Source organism: Anolis carolinensis, unplaced genomic scaffold (assembly GCF_035594765.1).
Source record: "Anolis carolinensis isolate JA03-04 unplaced genomic scaffold, rAnoCar3.1.pri scaffold_28, whole genome shotgun sequence".
NCBI lineage: Eukaryota > Metazoa > Chordata > Lepidosauria > Squamata > Dactyloidae > Anolis > Anolis carolinensis.
In genome coordinates this window covers 44,982-58,048 of record NW_026943837.1, presented here as the reverse complement: position 1 = coordinate 58,048, position 13,067 = coordinate 44,982, and the positions used below count along the sequence as shown (strand labels likewise).

The 13,067-nt window shown below is 43.8% G+C and overlaps 1 protein-coding gene across 8 annotated transcripts in view; it reads left to right on the top strand.

The window, feature by feature from the left end:
* The window catches only part of hspg2 (heparan sulfate proteoglycan 2), a gene marked incomplete at its 3' end in the record, with an annotated part of 196,940 nt that overhangs the window by 139,978 nt on the left and 43,895 nt on the right, over window positions 1-13,067 (top strand). For 7 of the 8 annotated variants that reach the window (XM_062966741.1, XM_062966738.1, XM_062966740.1 and 4 more), the window contains 7 exon segments: window positions 1,088-1,198; window positions 1,305-1,405; window positions 4,195-4,375; window positions 6,113-6,172; window positions 6,480-6,602; window positions 8,414-8,566; window positions 11,327-11,469. In XM_062966741.1, the coding sequence (XP_062822811.1) occupies window positions 1,088-1,198; window positions 1,305-1,405; window positions 4,195-4,375; window positions 6,113-6,172; window positions 6,480-6,602; window positions 8,414-8,566; window positions 11,327-11,469 (872 nt within the window). 8 annotated transcript variants of the gene reach the window in all.

The window sequence follows — 13,067 nt, the reverse complement described above, 5'->3', positions numbered from 1 at the left end:
AGTGTTAAAGAAAGTCAGTCTGAAGTCAGTGTTTAGAGAAGTCAATCTGAGGTCAATACCGATTGCTCAATGTGAAGTCAGTGTTGAGAGAAGTTAAACCACTGTTGAGGGAACTCAATTTAAAGTCAGTGCCAAGTGAAGTCCATGCCAAGTGATATCAGTCTGAAATCAGTGTTGAGAGAAGTCAATCTGAAGTCAATGTCGAGTGAAGTCAGTCCTGAGTGAAGTCAATCTGAAGTCAGTGTTGAGGGAAGTCAATGTCAAGTGGACCTAATCTGAAGTCAGTGTTGAGGGAAGTCAGCCTGAAGTCAATATTGAGTGAATTTAGTCTGAAATCAGTATTGAGGGAACTCAATCTGAAGTTAATGCCCAATTAAGTCAATCTGAAGTCAATTCCAAGTGAAGTCAATCTAAAGTCTGTGTTGAGGGAAGTCAATCTGAATTCAATCCCGAGTGAAGTTAATCCGAAGTCTGTGTTGAGGGAAGTCAATGTTGAGGGAAGTTAATCTGAAGTCGATCCCGAGTGAAGTCAATCTGAAGTCTGTGTTGAGGGAAGTCAATCCTGAGTGAAGTCAATCTGAAGTCAATCCTGAGTGAAGTCAATCTGAAGTCAATTCTAAGTGAAGTTAATCTGAAGTCTGTGTTGAGGGAAGTCAATGTTGAGGGAAGTCAATCTGAAGTCTGTGTTGAGGGAAGTCAATGTTGAGGGAAGTCAATCTGAAGTCTGTGTTGAGGGAAGTCAATCTGAAGTCAATCCCGAGTGAAGTCAATCTGAAGTCAATATTGAGTGAAGTCAATCTGAAGTCAGTATTGAGGGAACTCAATCTGAAGTCAATGCCAAGGAAAGTCAATCTGAAGTCAGTGTTGAGGGAATTCAAAGTCAATCTGAATCCTGAGTGAAATCAATTGAAGTCAATGTTTGGGAAAGTCGAAGTCAATGTTGAGGGAAGTCAAGCCGATAGAAATCAAAGTCAATGGAAAATCCGTGCCGTCTGCTGGTCCACTTGCGCTTGAGCCCTACTAACACTACTGCCAATCAAGGTAGCCTTGGCTCAGCTGTGAATGTGTTCCCCATCCCATCGTCCAGGTATGGAGCTCTACTTTTCCAGCATCCAACCCTCCGAAGCCGGCGTCTACATCTGCACCTGCCGCAACCCGCAGTACTCCAACACCAGCCGGGCCGAGGTGGTTGTCACAGGTGAGCCAAGGTTTAGATTGATTGTTCCTTATGGCTGAGCTACAGAGCTTTCCGGAGGTAACAGCTTTGGAAAATCGAGTTTTTGGTCTCTTTGTTGACAATGCAGAGTCTCCTAGTAAGCCCATCACGGTGACGGTGGAGGAGCAGAAAGTGCAGAGTGTCAAGGCTGGAGCCGACGTGACCTTTGTCTGCACTGCAAAGAGCAAGGTGAGTGCCCGGCCACGCGTTGCTGTGGAGGCAAGTATGTATGCAAGTAGGTATGTTGTAATTCGTCACCTTGATTAGCATTGAATGGGCTTGCAGCTTCAAAGCGTGGTTGTTTCCTCCCTGGGGGAAATCCTTTGTTGGGAGGTGTTAGCTGGCTCTGGTTGTTTCCTGTCTGGAATACCCTTATTTTCAGAGTGTTGTTCTTTATTTACTGTCCAGATTGTAGAGTTTTTTAATGCTGGCTGCCAGGTTTTGTTCATTTTGATGGTTCCCAGGAACCCAATAATAATAATAATAATAATAATAATAATAATAATAATAATAATTATTATTATTATTATTATTATTATTATTATTATTATTGGCAACTGAATCCCCGCCCACCTGGCTAACGTCACCAAGTTTCCCAGGGGGACTCTGCACATGCGTGGTTAGTAATTTTTGGTTTTGGGGGTTTTCTGTAATTTGGACCTAATTTTATAGGGTTTTTTGATGGAAAGACATAGATTGGATGACTATGTCTTTTGTGGCCAAATTTGGTGTCATTTGGTCCAGTGGTTTTGTTGTTTACTCCATGGGAATTATGCACATTACATTTTATATATATACTAGCTGTGCCCAGCCACGCATTGCTGTGGCAAAGTGGTGGTGGTATTGGTTAAAAATTGTTGTGGAATTTTTATTTGATGTTATTTGTATTTTGTAATTAATGTTATTGTAACTTATCTTTTTTATTTATTATATTTTATTATTTTGTTGTATTATTTTTAGTTATTTTGTTATTATAGTATTTTATTGTATTAATTGTTTAGTGTTTTTAATTATTTTTAGTGTTTTTTATTATTTTTATTTGTATGTATTTTATTTTTTATTATTTGTTTGTATTATTATTTGTATGTATTATATTTTATTATTTTTATTTATGTTTTTTAATTGTATTATTGTATTTTATTTTTTATGGTTTATTTATTTATTTTATTATTTTTGTTTGTATTTATATTGGGCTGCTCTGAGTTCTGTGGTCTGCCTGGTCATGTTTGAAATGTGTTCTCTCCTGATGTTTCTAACTGGCAGCAATTGGATAAAAACAATTATTCCTTTTCTTCTAATTAGGAGTTTATTTTCCTTTTCTTTTTGTTGTCGGCACCTAGGGGCAAGGATTTTGGGTCGTGTTGCCAAGTTTCGTGTGTTTGGGCCATGTAGTTGCATTGTTGTGCATGTTTGCCGGTTTTTTTGGTTTTATGGCTCCAGATTGTGTTTTTGTGGTGTGGTTGTGTTGTAAGAACCGTGAGGCAAGGCTTTTGCATTGTGTTGCCAAGTTTCGTATTTCTGGGGCGTTTAGTTGTGTTGTTATAGTCACGGCGCAAACAACTTTACCCTTTTATATATATTGATAGATGTACTAGCTTGGGTACTTGGTGGTGCCTGGGTTATTTGAAAAGGGCCTTGTTTGTTTTTGGATGTGAGGTCATATCAGTTTGGTCATATGTTGTGCTCTGTCTTAGAAGATGCTCAGTGTGAACTACAATTCCCAAAGTCTTGTGTCAACCCTCCCAAAGCTCCCCCAGCATTCACAGTTGGCCATGTTGGGTCTGTGTGCCAAGTTTGGTCCAGATCTGTCACTTGCCGAGTTCACTGTTTTCTGAATACGGGTGAACTATAACTCTCTGATGCCAAGGTCAATAACTGCAAGTTGGTAGTGTTGGGTCTGTGTGCCAAGTTTGGTCCAGATCTGCCATTGGTGGGGTTCAGAGGGCTCACGGAACACAGGTGAACTATAACTCCCAGAAAGAAAGATCTATCACTTCCAAAGTCCACCAGTATTCCCAGTTGGCCATGTTGAATTTGTATGCCAAGTTTGGTCCAGATCCCTCATCTGCTGGATTCAGTATTCTCTTAATATGGGTGAACTATAACTCCTGGATGTCAAGGTCAATCACCCGCAAACTGCACCAGTATGCAATTCTGGCCATGTTGGGTCTGAGTGCCAAGTGAGTTCCAGGTCCATCGTTGGTGGGGTTCAGAGTGCTCTTAGATTGCAGGTGAACTATACATCCCAGTCCCTAGAACTCTTCTAAATCGTGGTGAATTCTCCCCAAACCTCTCTCTAATATGTTCAGTTGCTGATCAATTCCTCTGTTTGGTGTGTGCCATAGGAAAGGGTAGAAAAGGGTTAAGGTAGAGTCAGTGGGCGGAGTCATGCAAATGGAGAGAGAAAGGAACATTGGGATGTGCTCACTGTAACCTGCAATGTCCTGGGAGGGAGTGACTTGGTGGCTCCTCAGCACTGGGAACTATAGCCGGAGGCTGTCTGTGTGAGTGGACACCTCCGCCACATACACACATACAGATTTTCACTTTTATTATGTGTATCGATATGTATGTATGTATATATATTATTGATTAGCCCTTAGGCCATATCACCAAACCGAACCAAACAACAAAGCTTGATACAACTTAATAAAACTCTATGTCGTAAGTTAAGCTGGATATCGTGTTATAAGTACGAATCGGATATGACTTACGATGACGAACGAAAAATTACACATCCCTACTAACCAATAGCAACTCTACTATCCCCATACTATTGCTTTTTTCTTTCCCTTTTCTCTCTACCCCCCATTCCTTTAGTGTGAGTTTTATTTATATTTGGAAATGCTTAATAAAAATTATTTGCAAACAACAACAACATGCCCCAGGAAAGCAAAACTATGCGGAAGAACTGCTGGGATTTTTTAGAAATCACCGTCCCTAAATGGCCACTTCCTTTCCTCCTTCTTTCTCGCAAGTCTCCGGCCTACACGTTGGTCTGGACGCGGCCCAACAACGGGAAGCTGCCCAGCCGGGCCATGGACTTCAACGGCATCCTGACCCTCCGCAACGTCCAGCCGGAGGACGCCGGGACGTACATCTGCACGGGCTCCAACATGTTCGACATGGACGAAGGGGTGGCCACTCTCTACGTCCAAGGTAGGAGCAGCCGGAGGAAGTGCCGTCCGCCTGTCTGTCCATCCATCCGTCCCTCTCGGTCCAGGGCACACGCTTTCACAACACGCTTCCCTGCAGAGACACTGGGGGTCGCGATTCCCGTCTCGGGCTTGCAACGGGAATGTGGGTTTGAAAGCCGTTTGGACGAGAGCTCCATTTCGGCCATTCACTTCCATTAGGCTCCTCCCAGTCCTAAATCCGCAGGCGCTACCTTAAACTCGTAGCCATTATCTTTCGGTCTAAACAAGTCATCAGTATACCGTATATACTTGAGTATAAGCCGACCCAAATATAAGCTGAGGCATCTAATTTTACCACAAAAAAACCTGGGAAAACATTGACTCCAGTATAAGCCGAGGGTGGTAAACTTCAGAAATAAAAATAGATACAGTAGAGTCTCACTTATCCAAGCTAAACTGGCCGGCAGAACCTTGGATAAGCAAATATCTTGGATATTCTTGGCCTGGGCTGTGGCGCAGGCTGGTAAGCAGCCAGCTGTAGCCAGCTGCAACAAATCACTCTGACCAAAAGGTCATGAGTTTGAGGCCAGCTCGGAGCCTGCGTTTGTTTGTCTGTCTTTGTTCTATGTTAAGCCATTGAATGTTTGCCTTATATGTGTAATGTGATCCGCCCTGAGTTCCCTTGGGGATGACAAGGGCAAAATATAAATACTGTAAATAAATAAATAAATGAATAAATAAATAAGGAGGGATTAAGGAAAAGCCTATTAAACATCAAATTAGGTTATGATTTTACAAATTAAGCACCAAAACATCATGTTGTACAACAAATTTGACAGAAAGAGTAGTTCAATACGCAGTAATGTTATGTAGTAATTACTGTATTTACGAATTTAGCACCAAAATATCACGATGTATTGAAAACATTGACTACAAAAATGCATTGGATAATCCAGAACCTTGGATAAGTGACTCTTGGATAAGTGAGACTCTACTGTACCAATAAAATTACATGAATTGAGGCATCAGTAGGTTAAATGTTTTTGAATATTTACATTTAAGATAAGACTGTCCAACTCTGATCAAATCATTATTGTCATCTTCTTCCATGTAAATGTGCTTATGTATCCTTTTAATAATAACAGAGTAAAATAATACATGTAATAATAATAATAATAAATACTGGAAAAAGAATACAAGTCATAATCAATAGAGTAAAATAATAAATGCAATAATAATAATAATAAGATCAGAGTGAAATAATAAATGTATTAATAATAAAAATAGAGTAAAATAAATGTAATAATACCAACAATAATAGAGAAAAATAATAAATGTAATAATACCAATAATAATAGAGAAAAATAATAAATGTACCATATAATCTCGAATATAAGCTGACCCAAATATAAGCCAACCAGGACCCTCTCCCGAGTATAAACCGAGCAGGGCTTTTTCAGTCTTAAAAAAAGGGCTGAAAAACTAGGCTTATACTCGAGTATATACAGTACCCAGCCATCTGTGCAACCCTGTGGCTGTGAGTTACCCCGTTTAACTCTGGGTAGTGTGTAATCCTAACTACACAGATATCTATAAATTTAGTGTAAACACAAAGTTGTCCTGTTACTATAGACTCATTAGTGATACTGTCCCTGTGGCTCAGGAGGAGCACACTCGGGGGCTTCTAGTCTTTCGGAGGAAGCGTCCCTTCCCCCCGTTCTCACCCCGTTCTCTCTCCCACGCTGCCGCTTGTTTCCAGCACCGTCCAAGACCCAGATGTTCTATGGACCCGTAGAAGTGGTGGAAGGCCACCGGCCCTGTAAGTCGGCTTGGCCTCCCGGCGCATGTCCATCCGCCCCCGAATCATTCCCCGACAGATCCAGCGTCCTCGGGGCCTTTCCTTTTCTTCTTCTTGGGTTCCCCTGGCATGCGGACGTGTCCTTGCTGTGCTTTCCTAGCATCACTGTCCCAGGGCCACAACTGGGTCACCCTTTGGGCACATGTTTACTCCTCCATTTGCACGCGCATGCCGAGCACGGTTGGCCCCCTGCACCTGTGTGATCTTGGTACCGTGTTTCACGTCTCTTTTCCTTGAATCCTTCTGATCGCTTCCTCTTTCTCACCAGCTGCAGCGGCTGTACCGCCGATGGCCGTCATTGAGCCTTCGCAGCTGAGCGTCCAGCCGGGACAGGCGGCCGAGTTCCGTTGCGTCGCCACCGGAAGCCCAGAACCCTCCCTGGAATGGATTGGTAGGTTTTTAAAACATTTCTTGGGCATCGTTCCTGTTGAAGCCCAGCCACCGGCGTGACACCTTTTCACCCAAAATGAAGAACGAAATAGCCCAAATAGTACTAATAATAATAATGGGTCTTACTGTATAATACTACTACTAGGAGTAATTATAATAATAATAGGTCTTCCTGTATAATACTACTACTAGGAGTAATTATAATAATAATAGGTCTTCCTGTATAATACTAATACTACTTTCAATAATAATAATGGATCTTACTGTACAACACTACTATTACTACTGTATACTGCTACTACTACTAATTATTATTATTATTATTGGAAATTTGTTTGTTTGTTGGAAATGAAAGCTATGGACTTGTCAACATCAGAAGAGGAATTTTCCAGGGAGACTCATTGTCCCCTCTGCTTTTCATTATTGCCATGATCCCTCTGTCAACAATCTTACAAAAAACAAATCTCGGCTATCAAACATCTAAGAATTCTCACAAAATTTCACCTCTGGTGTACATGGATGACCTGAAGCTGTATGGAAAAACGGAAACTGAAATCCAGTCTCTGACCAACACTGTCCGAATTTTTAGCACTGATATCAGCATGGAGTTTGGCTTGGACAAATGTTCGACAGTGGCATTGAAGAAGGGAAAAATCATTGAAAGTGAGGGCATAAATATGCCTAATGGCCAAACAATAAAGTGTCACCAGCCAGAGGCCTATAAATATCTGGGCAAATTACAGCTGGACAACATCAAGCATGAACATGTGAAAACTGTGGTCAGTAAAGAATACACACAAAGGGTCAGAAAAAATTCTCAAAAGCAAGCTCAATGGAGGCAACACCATCAAGGCCATAAACACCTGGGCCATACCTGTCATAAGATATACTGCTGGCATCATAAACTGGACACAGATGGAACTAGACAATTTGGACAGAAAAACAAGAAAAGGCCTGATCCTTGTAGCCCAGGAGCAAGCCATCAGAACAAATGCAATTAAGGCCAAGATTGAAAAATCAGCTGATGACCCAAAATGCAGACTGTGCAATGAAACCGACGAAACCATTGATCATATCCTCAGCTGCTGTAAGAAAATTGCACAGACAGACTACAAACAGAGGCACAACTATGTGGCCCAAATGATCCATTGGAACCTATGCCTCAAGTACCTCCTCCCAGCAGTAAAGAACTGGTGGGACCACAAACCTGCAAAAGTATTGGAAAATGAGCACGCAAAGATACTGTGGGACTTCCGAATCCAGACTGACAAAGTTCTGGAACACAACACACCAGACATCACAGTTGTGGAAAAGAAAAAGGTTTGGATCATTGATGTCGCCATCCCAGGTGACAGTCGCATTGACAAAAAACAACAGGAAAAACTCAGCCGCTATCAGGACCTCAAGATTGAACTTCAAAGACTCTGGCAGAAACCAGTGCAGGTGGTCCCGGTGGTGATGGGCACACTGGGTGCCGTGCCAAAAGATCTCAGCTGGCATTTGGAAACAATAGACATTGACAAAATTACGATCTGCCAGCTGCAAAAGGCCACCCTGCTGGGATCTGCACGCATCATCCGAAAACACATCACACAGTCCTAGACACTTGGGAAGAGTTCGACTTGTGATTTTGTGAAACGAAATCCAGCATATCTATCTTGTTTGCTGTGTCATAATAAAATAATAATAATAATAATAATAATAATAATAATAATAATAATAATAATAATGGGATCTTACAGTATAATAATAACAATAATGGATCTTATAATATAATATAATAATAATACTATTCCTTCCTTCTTTTCGCAGGGGGGCCGGGCGGCGTCATTCCTCCCAGGGCCGTCATCCGAGGCGGGATCCTGCGCTTCCCGGTGGCCGAATCCTCTGACGAGTCCCAGTACTTGTGCCGCGTGCGCAACAGCGCCGGTCAGCATGTGGCCCGGGCCTTCTTGCAAGTACACAGTACGTTCCTGTCATCCACTCAGTTCAAAGTCTTTGTAGAAAATAGTTCAAAGTCTCTAAAATAGCATATCAGTCCGGGAGGAACAAGGTAACATGAGCTTCAAATACAATCCAAACATAGAACCTGGGCAGGGACCAAAGCAAGGAATGATTTCCATCCACAGAAACAAGGCCAAAGTTAAGCATCCAAGATCAACGTTGCTTTGTCTGATATCTTTCCCAGTTTCACCCTTCTTAACTATGTTTGCAAGTTAGAAAAACATTTCTCTGAGCTTTGGTGCCTACACGTTTATTAACGATTCTCACAGAACGGCTGGGACCCATTCTCAACCTTAATTGTGTGTCTCTGTCTAAGGAAAACTCCTTTGCCTCGCTGCCAGAGCCACCTGGAGTTTGTTGGTGTGTTCATCTAGACTTTGTTGATGTTCAAAATCCTGTGAAAGCTCACCCTTATAATTAGCTTCAGCTTCCCTGCTCATCTGCGGCCTTTCTAATAGTTCAGGGCTTTTAATGTTTTCTTGATCAGCCTGCATTTCTGACAATTCCGGGCTTTCAACATTTCCTTGATCAACCTGCTGAAACCCAAATCCCCCTTCATCATCAGACTGAACCACAACAGTAACAGCAAAAACCACCTTTAAAAGGCCTCAATCCCTCCCATAACATCGTTTCTTACACACCTTCTTCTCCTCTTCTTTTCTCTAAGCCTCTGGGAAAAGCGAGTCTGTCTTTGTGGCCTGTCCTGTCCCCACAGTTCCTTGACCTAGACAGTCATCTCCCATCTGCACTTCTGGCAGGATCTCATAAAAAACTGATATGGCTTTCTCCAGTCTCGTGGGACCTGCCAGGAGAATCATAGAATAGTAGAGTTGGAAGAGACCTCACGGGCCATCCAGTCCAACCCCCCGCTAAGAAGCAGGAAATCGCATTCAAAGCACCCCCGACAGATGGCCATTCAGCCTCTGCTTAAAAGCCTCCAAAGAAGGAGCCCCCACCACAGTCCGGGGAAGAGAGTTCCACTGTCGAACAGCCCTTCTCACAGTGAGGAAGTTCTTCCTGATGTTCAGGTGGAATCTCCTTTCCTGTAGTTTGAAGCCCTTGTTCCCTTGTGTCCTAGTCTGCAGGGCAGCAGAAAACAAGCTCCCTCCCTCCTCCCTATGACTTCCCTTCACGTATTTGTACATGGCTCTCATGTCTCCTCTCAGCCTTCTCTTCTGCAGGCTAAACATGCCCAGTTCTTTAAGCCGCTTCTCATAGGGCTTGTTCTCCAGACCCTTAATCATTTTAGTCGCCCTCCTCTGGACGCTTTCCAGCTTGTCAACATCTCCCTTCAACTGTGGTGCCCAAAATTGGACACAGTGTGATTCCAGGTGTGGTCTGACCAAGGCAGAATAGAAAGAGGGGGAGCAGGACTTCCCTGGATCTAGACGCTATTCCCCTCTTGATGCAGGACAGAATCCCGTTGGCTTTTTTAGCAGCCACATCACATTGTAGGCTCATGTTCATCTTCCTCCCCACGAGGACTCCAAGGTCTTTTTCGCACACACTGCTGTCAAGCCAGGCATCGTCCCCCATTCTGTATCTTTGATTTCCATTTTTTCTGCCGAAGTGAAGTATCTTGCATTTGTCCCTGTTGAACTTCATTTTGTGAGTTTCGGCCCATCTCTCTAGTCTGTCAAGATCGTTTTGAATTCTGCTCCTGTCTTCTGGAGTGTTAGCTATCCCTCCCAGTTTGGTGTCGTCTGCAAACTTGATGATCGTGCCTTCGAACCCTTCGTCTAAGTCGTTAATAAAGATGTTGAACAGAACCGGGCCCATAACCCTGCCGATGGCACTCCACCCCTAACTTCTTTCCAAGGTGAAGATGACGCATTGGTGAGAATCACCCTTTGGGTTTGTTCGCTTAGCCAATTACAGATCCACCTAACCGTAGTTTTGTCTAGCCCACATTTTACTAGTTTCCTTGCCAGAAGGTCGTGGGGGACTTTGTCGAAGGCCTTACTGAAATCCAGGTACGCTACATCCACAGCATTCCCTGTATCGACCCAACTCGTAACTCTATCGAAAAAAGAGATCAGATTAGTCTGGCATGACTTGTTTTTAGTAAATCCATGTTGACTATTAGCAATGACCACATTTGTTTCTAAGTGTTCGCAGACCACTTCCTTAACGATCTTTTCCAGAATCTTGCTTGGTATTGATGTGAGGCTGACCGGACGGTAATTGTTTGGGTCGTTCTTTTTTCCCTTCTTGAAGATAGGGACCACATTCGCCCTCCTCCAATCTTCTGGGACTTCTCCCGTTCTCCAAGAACTCTCGAAGATAATTGCCAGTGGTTCTGAAATAACTTCCGTTAGTTCCTTCAATACTCTTGAATGTAGCTGATCTGGCCCTGGGGACTTGAATTCGTTTCTGGACAACTTGTTTCCCTATTTGGGGTTGGATTTCCCCAAATCCTTCATCCATTCCATGTTGCTGAGGTTGAAGATGGCTTTCTTTTTGTGAGAAGACCGAGGCAAAGAAGGCATTAAGTAGTTCTGCCTTTTCCCTGTCTCTTGTCCAAATTCCAAAACACCTCTCTTTAGGCCACTTCTATCCTCCTCTGAGCCCTCTGCATCTATCTCCTGAGTACTCGGCATCTGACCAGGCTACAATGCTAGGAAGGAATGAAAGATGGAGCAAGGAAAGGAGGGATGAAAGGAGGGAGCAAGGGATGGAGAGGAAGGGGCCTGACCGCTCTGACCGCCCTTTGCTCTGCAGGCGCCACCGTCCCGCAGGTCCAGGTGAGTCCGGAGCGGACGCAGGTCCAGGAGGGCAGCACCGTCAGGCTCTACTGCCGGGCCGCCGGGTCCCCTGCCGCCACCATCACCTGGGAGAAGCAAGGCGGGAGCCTCCCTCCGCAGGTAAGGACAGAGACTCCTCACCTGGAATGGCACCGGGTCCAGTCCTGGGCCCCACCACTCTGTTGCGGAATTTCGTTTGGATGTGGGTGAAGAAAGCAGACTGACAGCAGAAGTTGTCTTCAAGATACTTTACTTTTGGCCAAGAGCAGGTGACAATGTTAGCTAATGCCCAGAACACGTAATGCCACCCCTTGCCTGCAGTGGCTTTCCAATTTATACAGTTTTACAGAAGCATGCGCAGAAGGCTAACTGACAATGGAATTTGCTATTATAATCCTTTTGGACATGCGTAGTTGCCTTGTAACTTATATAACTGATTACTCATCACCTCAGGTGAAGTGTCCATAGTTTGCTCCACGTATGCACTATCCTCAGGTGACAAGTTCATAGTTCATCCCACGTATGCATCATCCAGCAGCCAAATCATCACTGCAGTTTGCGTGACCTTATATTGTGAGCAAAGAGCAAATGTCAGGCAGAACATGTCCTGTCAACACTTTCATGGAAAAACAAGATTTTTGAGTAAGGGTCATCTAGGTAAGGGATTTTAGTGTCCAACACTTTCTCTCTCGCTTCTTTCCTTCCTCCCTTCCTTCCTATCTACCTCTTTCCTCCTCTCTTCCCTTCCTTCCTTCCTTCATTCTCTCCTTCCTTCTTCCTTTCTACCTCCCTCCCTTCCTCTCTTCTTTCCTCCCTCACTTCTTTTTTCCTCTTCTCTTCCCTTCCTTTTTTGTTTTTCCTTCCTTCCTCTTTCTACCTCCTCCCTCCCTCCCTCCCTCCCTTTCTCCCTCTCTTCCTTCCGCTCTTTTTGCCTTCCTTCCTTCCTTCCTTCCTTCCTTCCTTCCTTCCTTCCTTCCTTCCTTCCTTCCTTCCTTCCTTCCTTCCTTCTTCCTCTTTTTTTCCCTTCCCTTCCTTCTGTATTTCCTTCCTTCCTTCCTTCCTTCCTTCCTTCCTTCCTTCTGTCCCTCCCTCCCTCCCTCCCTCCTTCTTTCTACCTCCTTCCTTCCTCCCTTTCTCCCGCTCTTCCTTCCACTCTTTTTTCCTTCCTTTGTTCATTCCTTCCTTCTTTCCTCCCTCCCTTCATTCTTTCTCTTCCCTTCCCTTCCTTTCCTTACGTTTTTCATCCTCCCTTCCTTCTTCCTCATGTCTTTCCTCCCTTCCTCCTTCCCTTCCTTCCTTTCCTTCCATTTTCCTCCCTTCTTTCCTTCCTTCTTCCTCATCTTTTCCCTCCCTCCCTAACTTCCTTCTTTCCTTCATTCCTTTCATCCCTTCCTTCCTTCCTCTCTTCCTATGTTCTTTCTTTCCCTCCCTTCTTTCCTTCCTTCTTCTCTTTCTCCCTCTCTTCCTTCCGCTTTCTTTCTTTCTTTCTTTCTTTCTTTCTTCCATCCCTTCCTTCTTCCTCTTTTCCTTCCTTCCTTTCATTCCATTTTCCTCCCTCCCTTTCCTTATGTTTTTCATCTTCCCTTCCCTTCTTTCCTTTCCTTCCTTCTTTCTTTTCTCTTCCTTCCACTCTTTTTCCTCCCTCCCTCCCTCTTTCCTTCCTTCCTTCCTTCCTTCCTTTCCTTCTGTTTTTCCTTCCTTCTGTTCCTTCCTCCCTC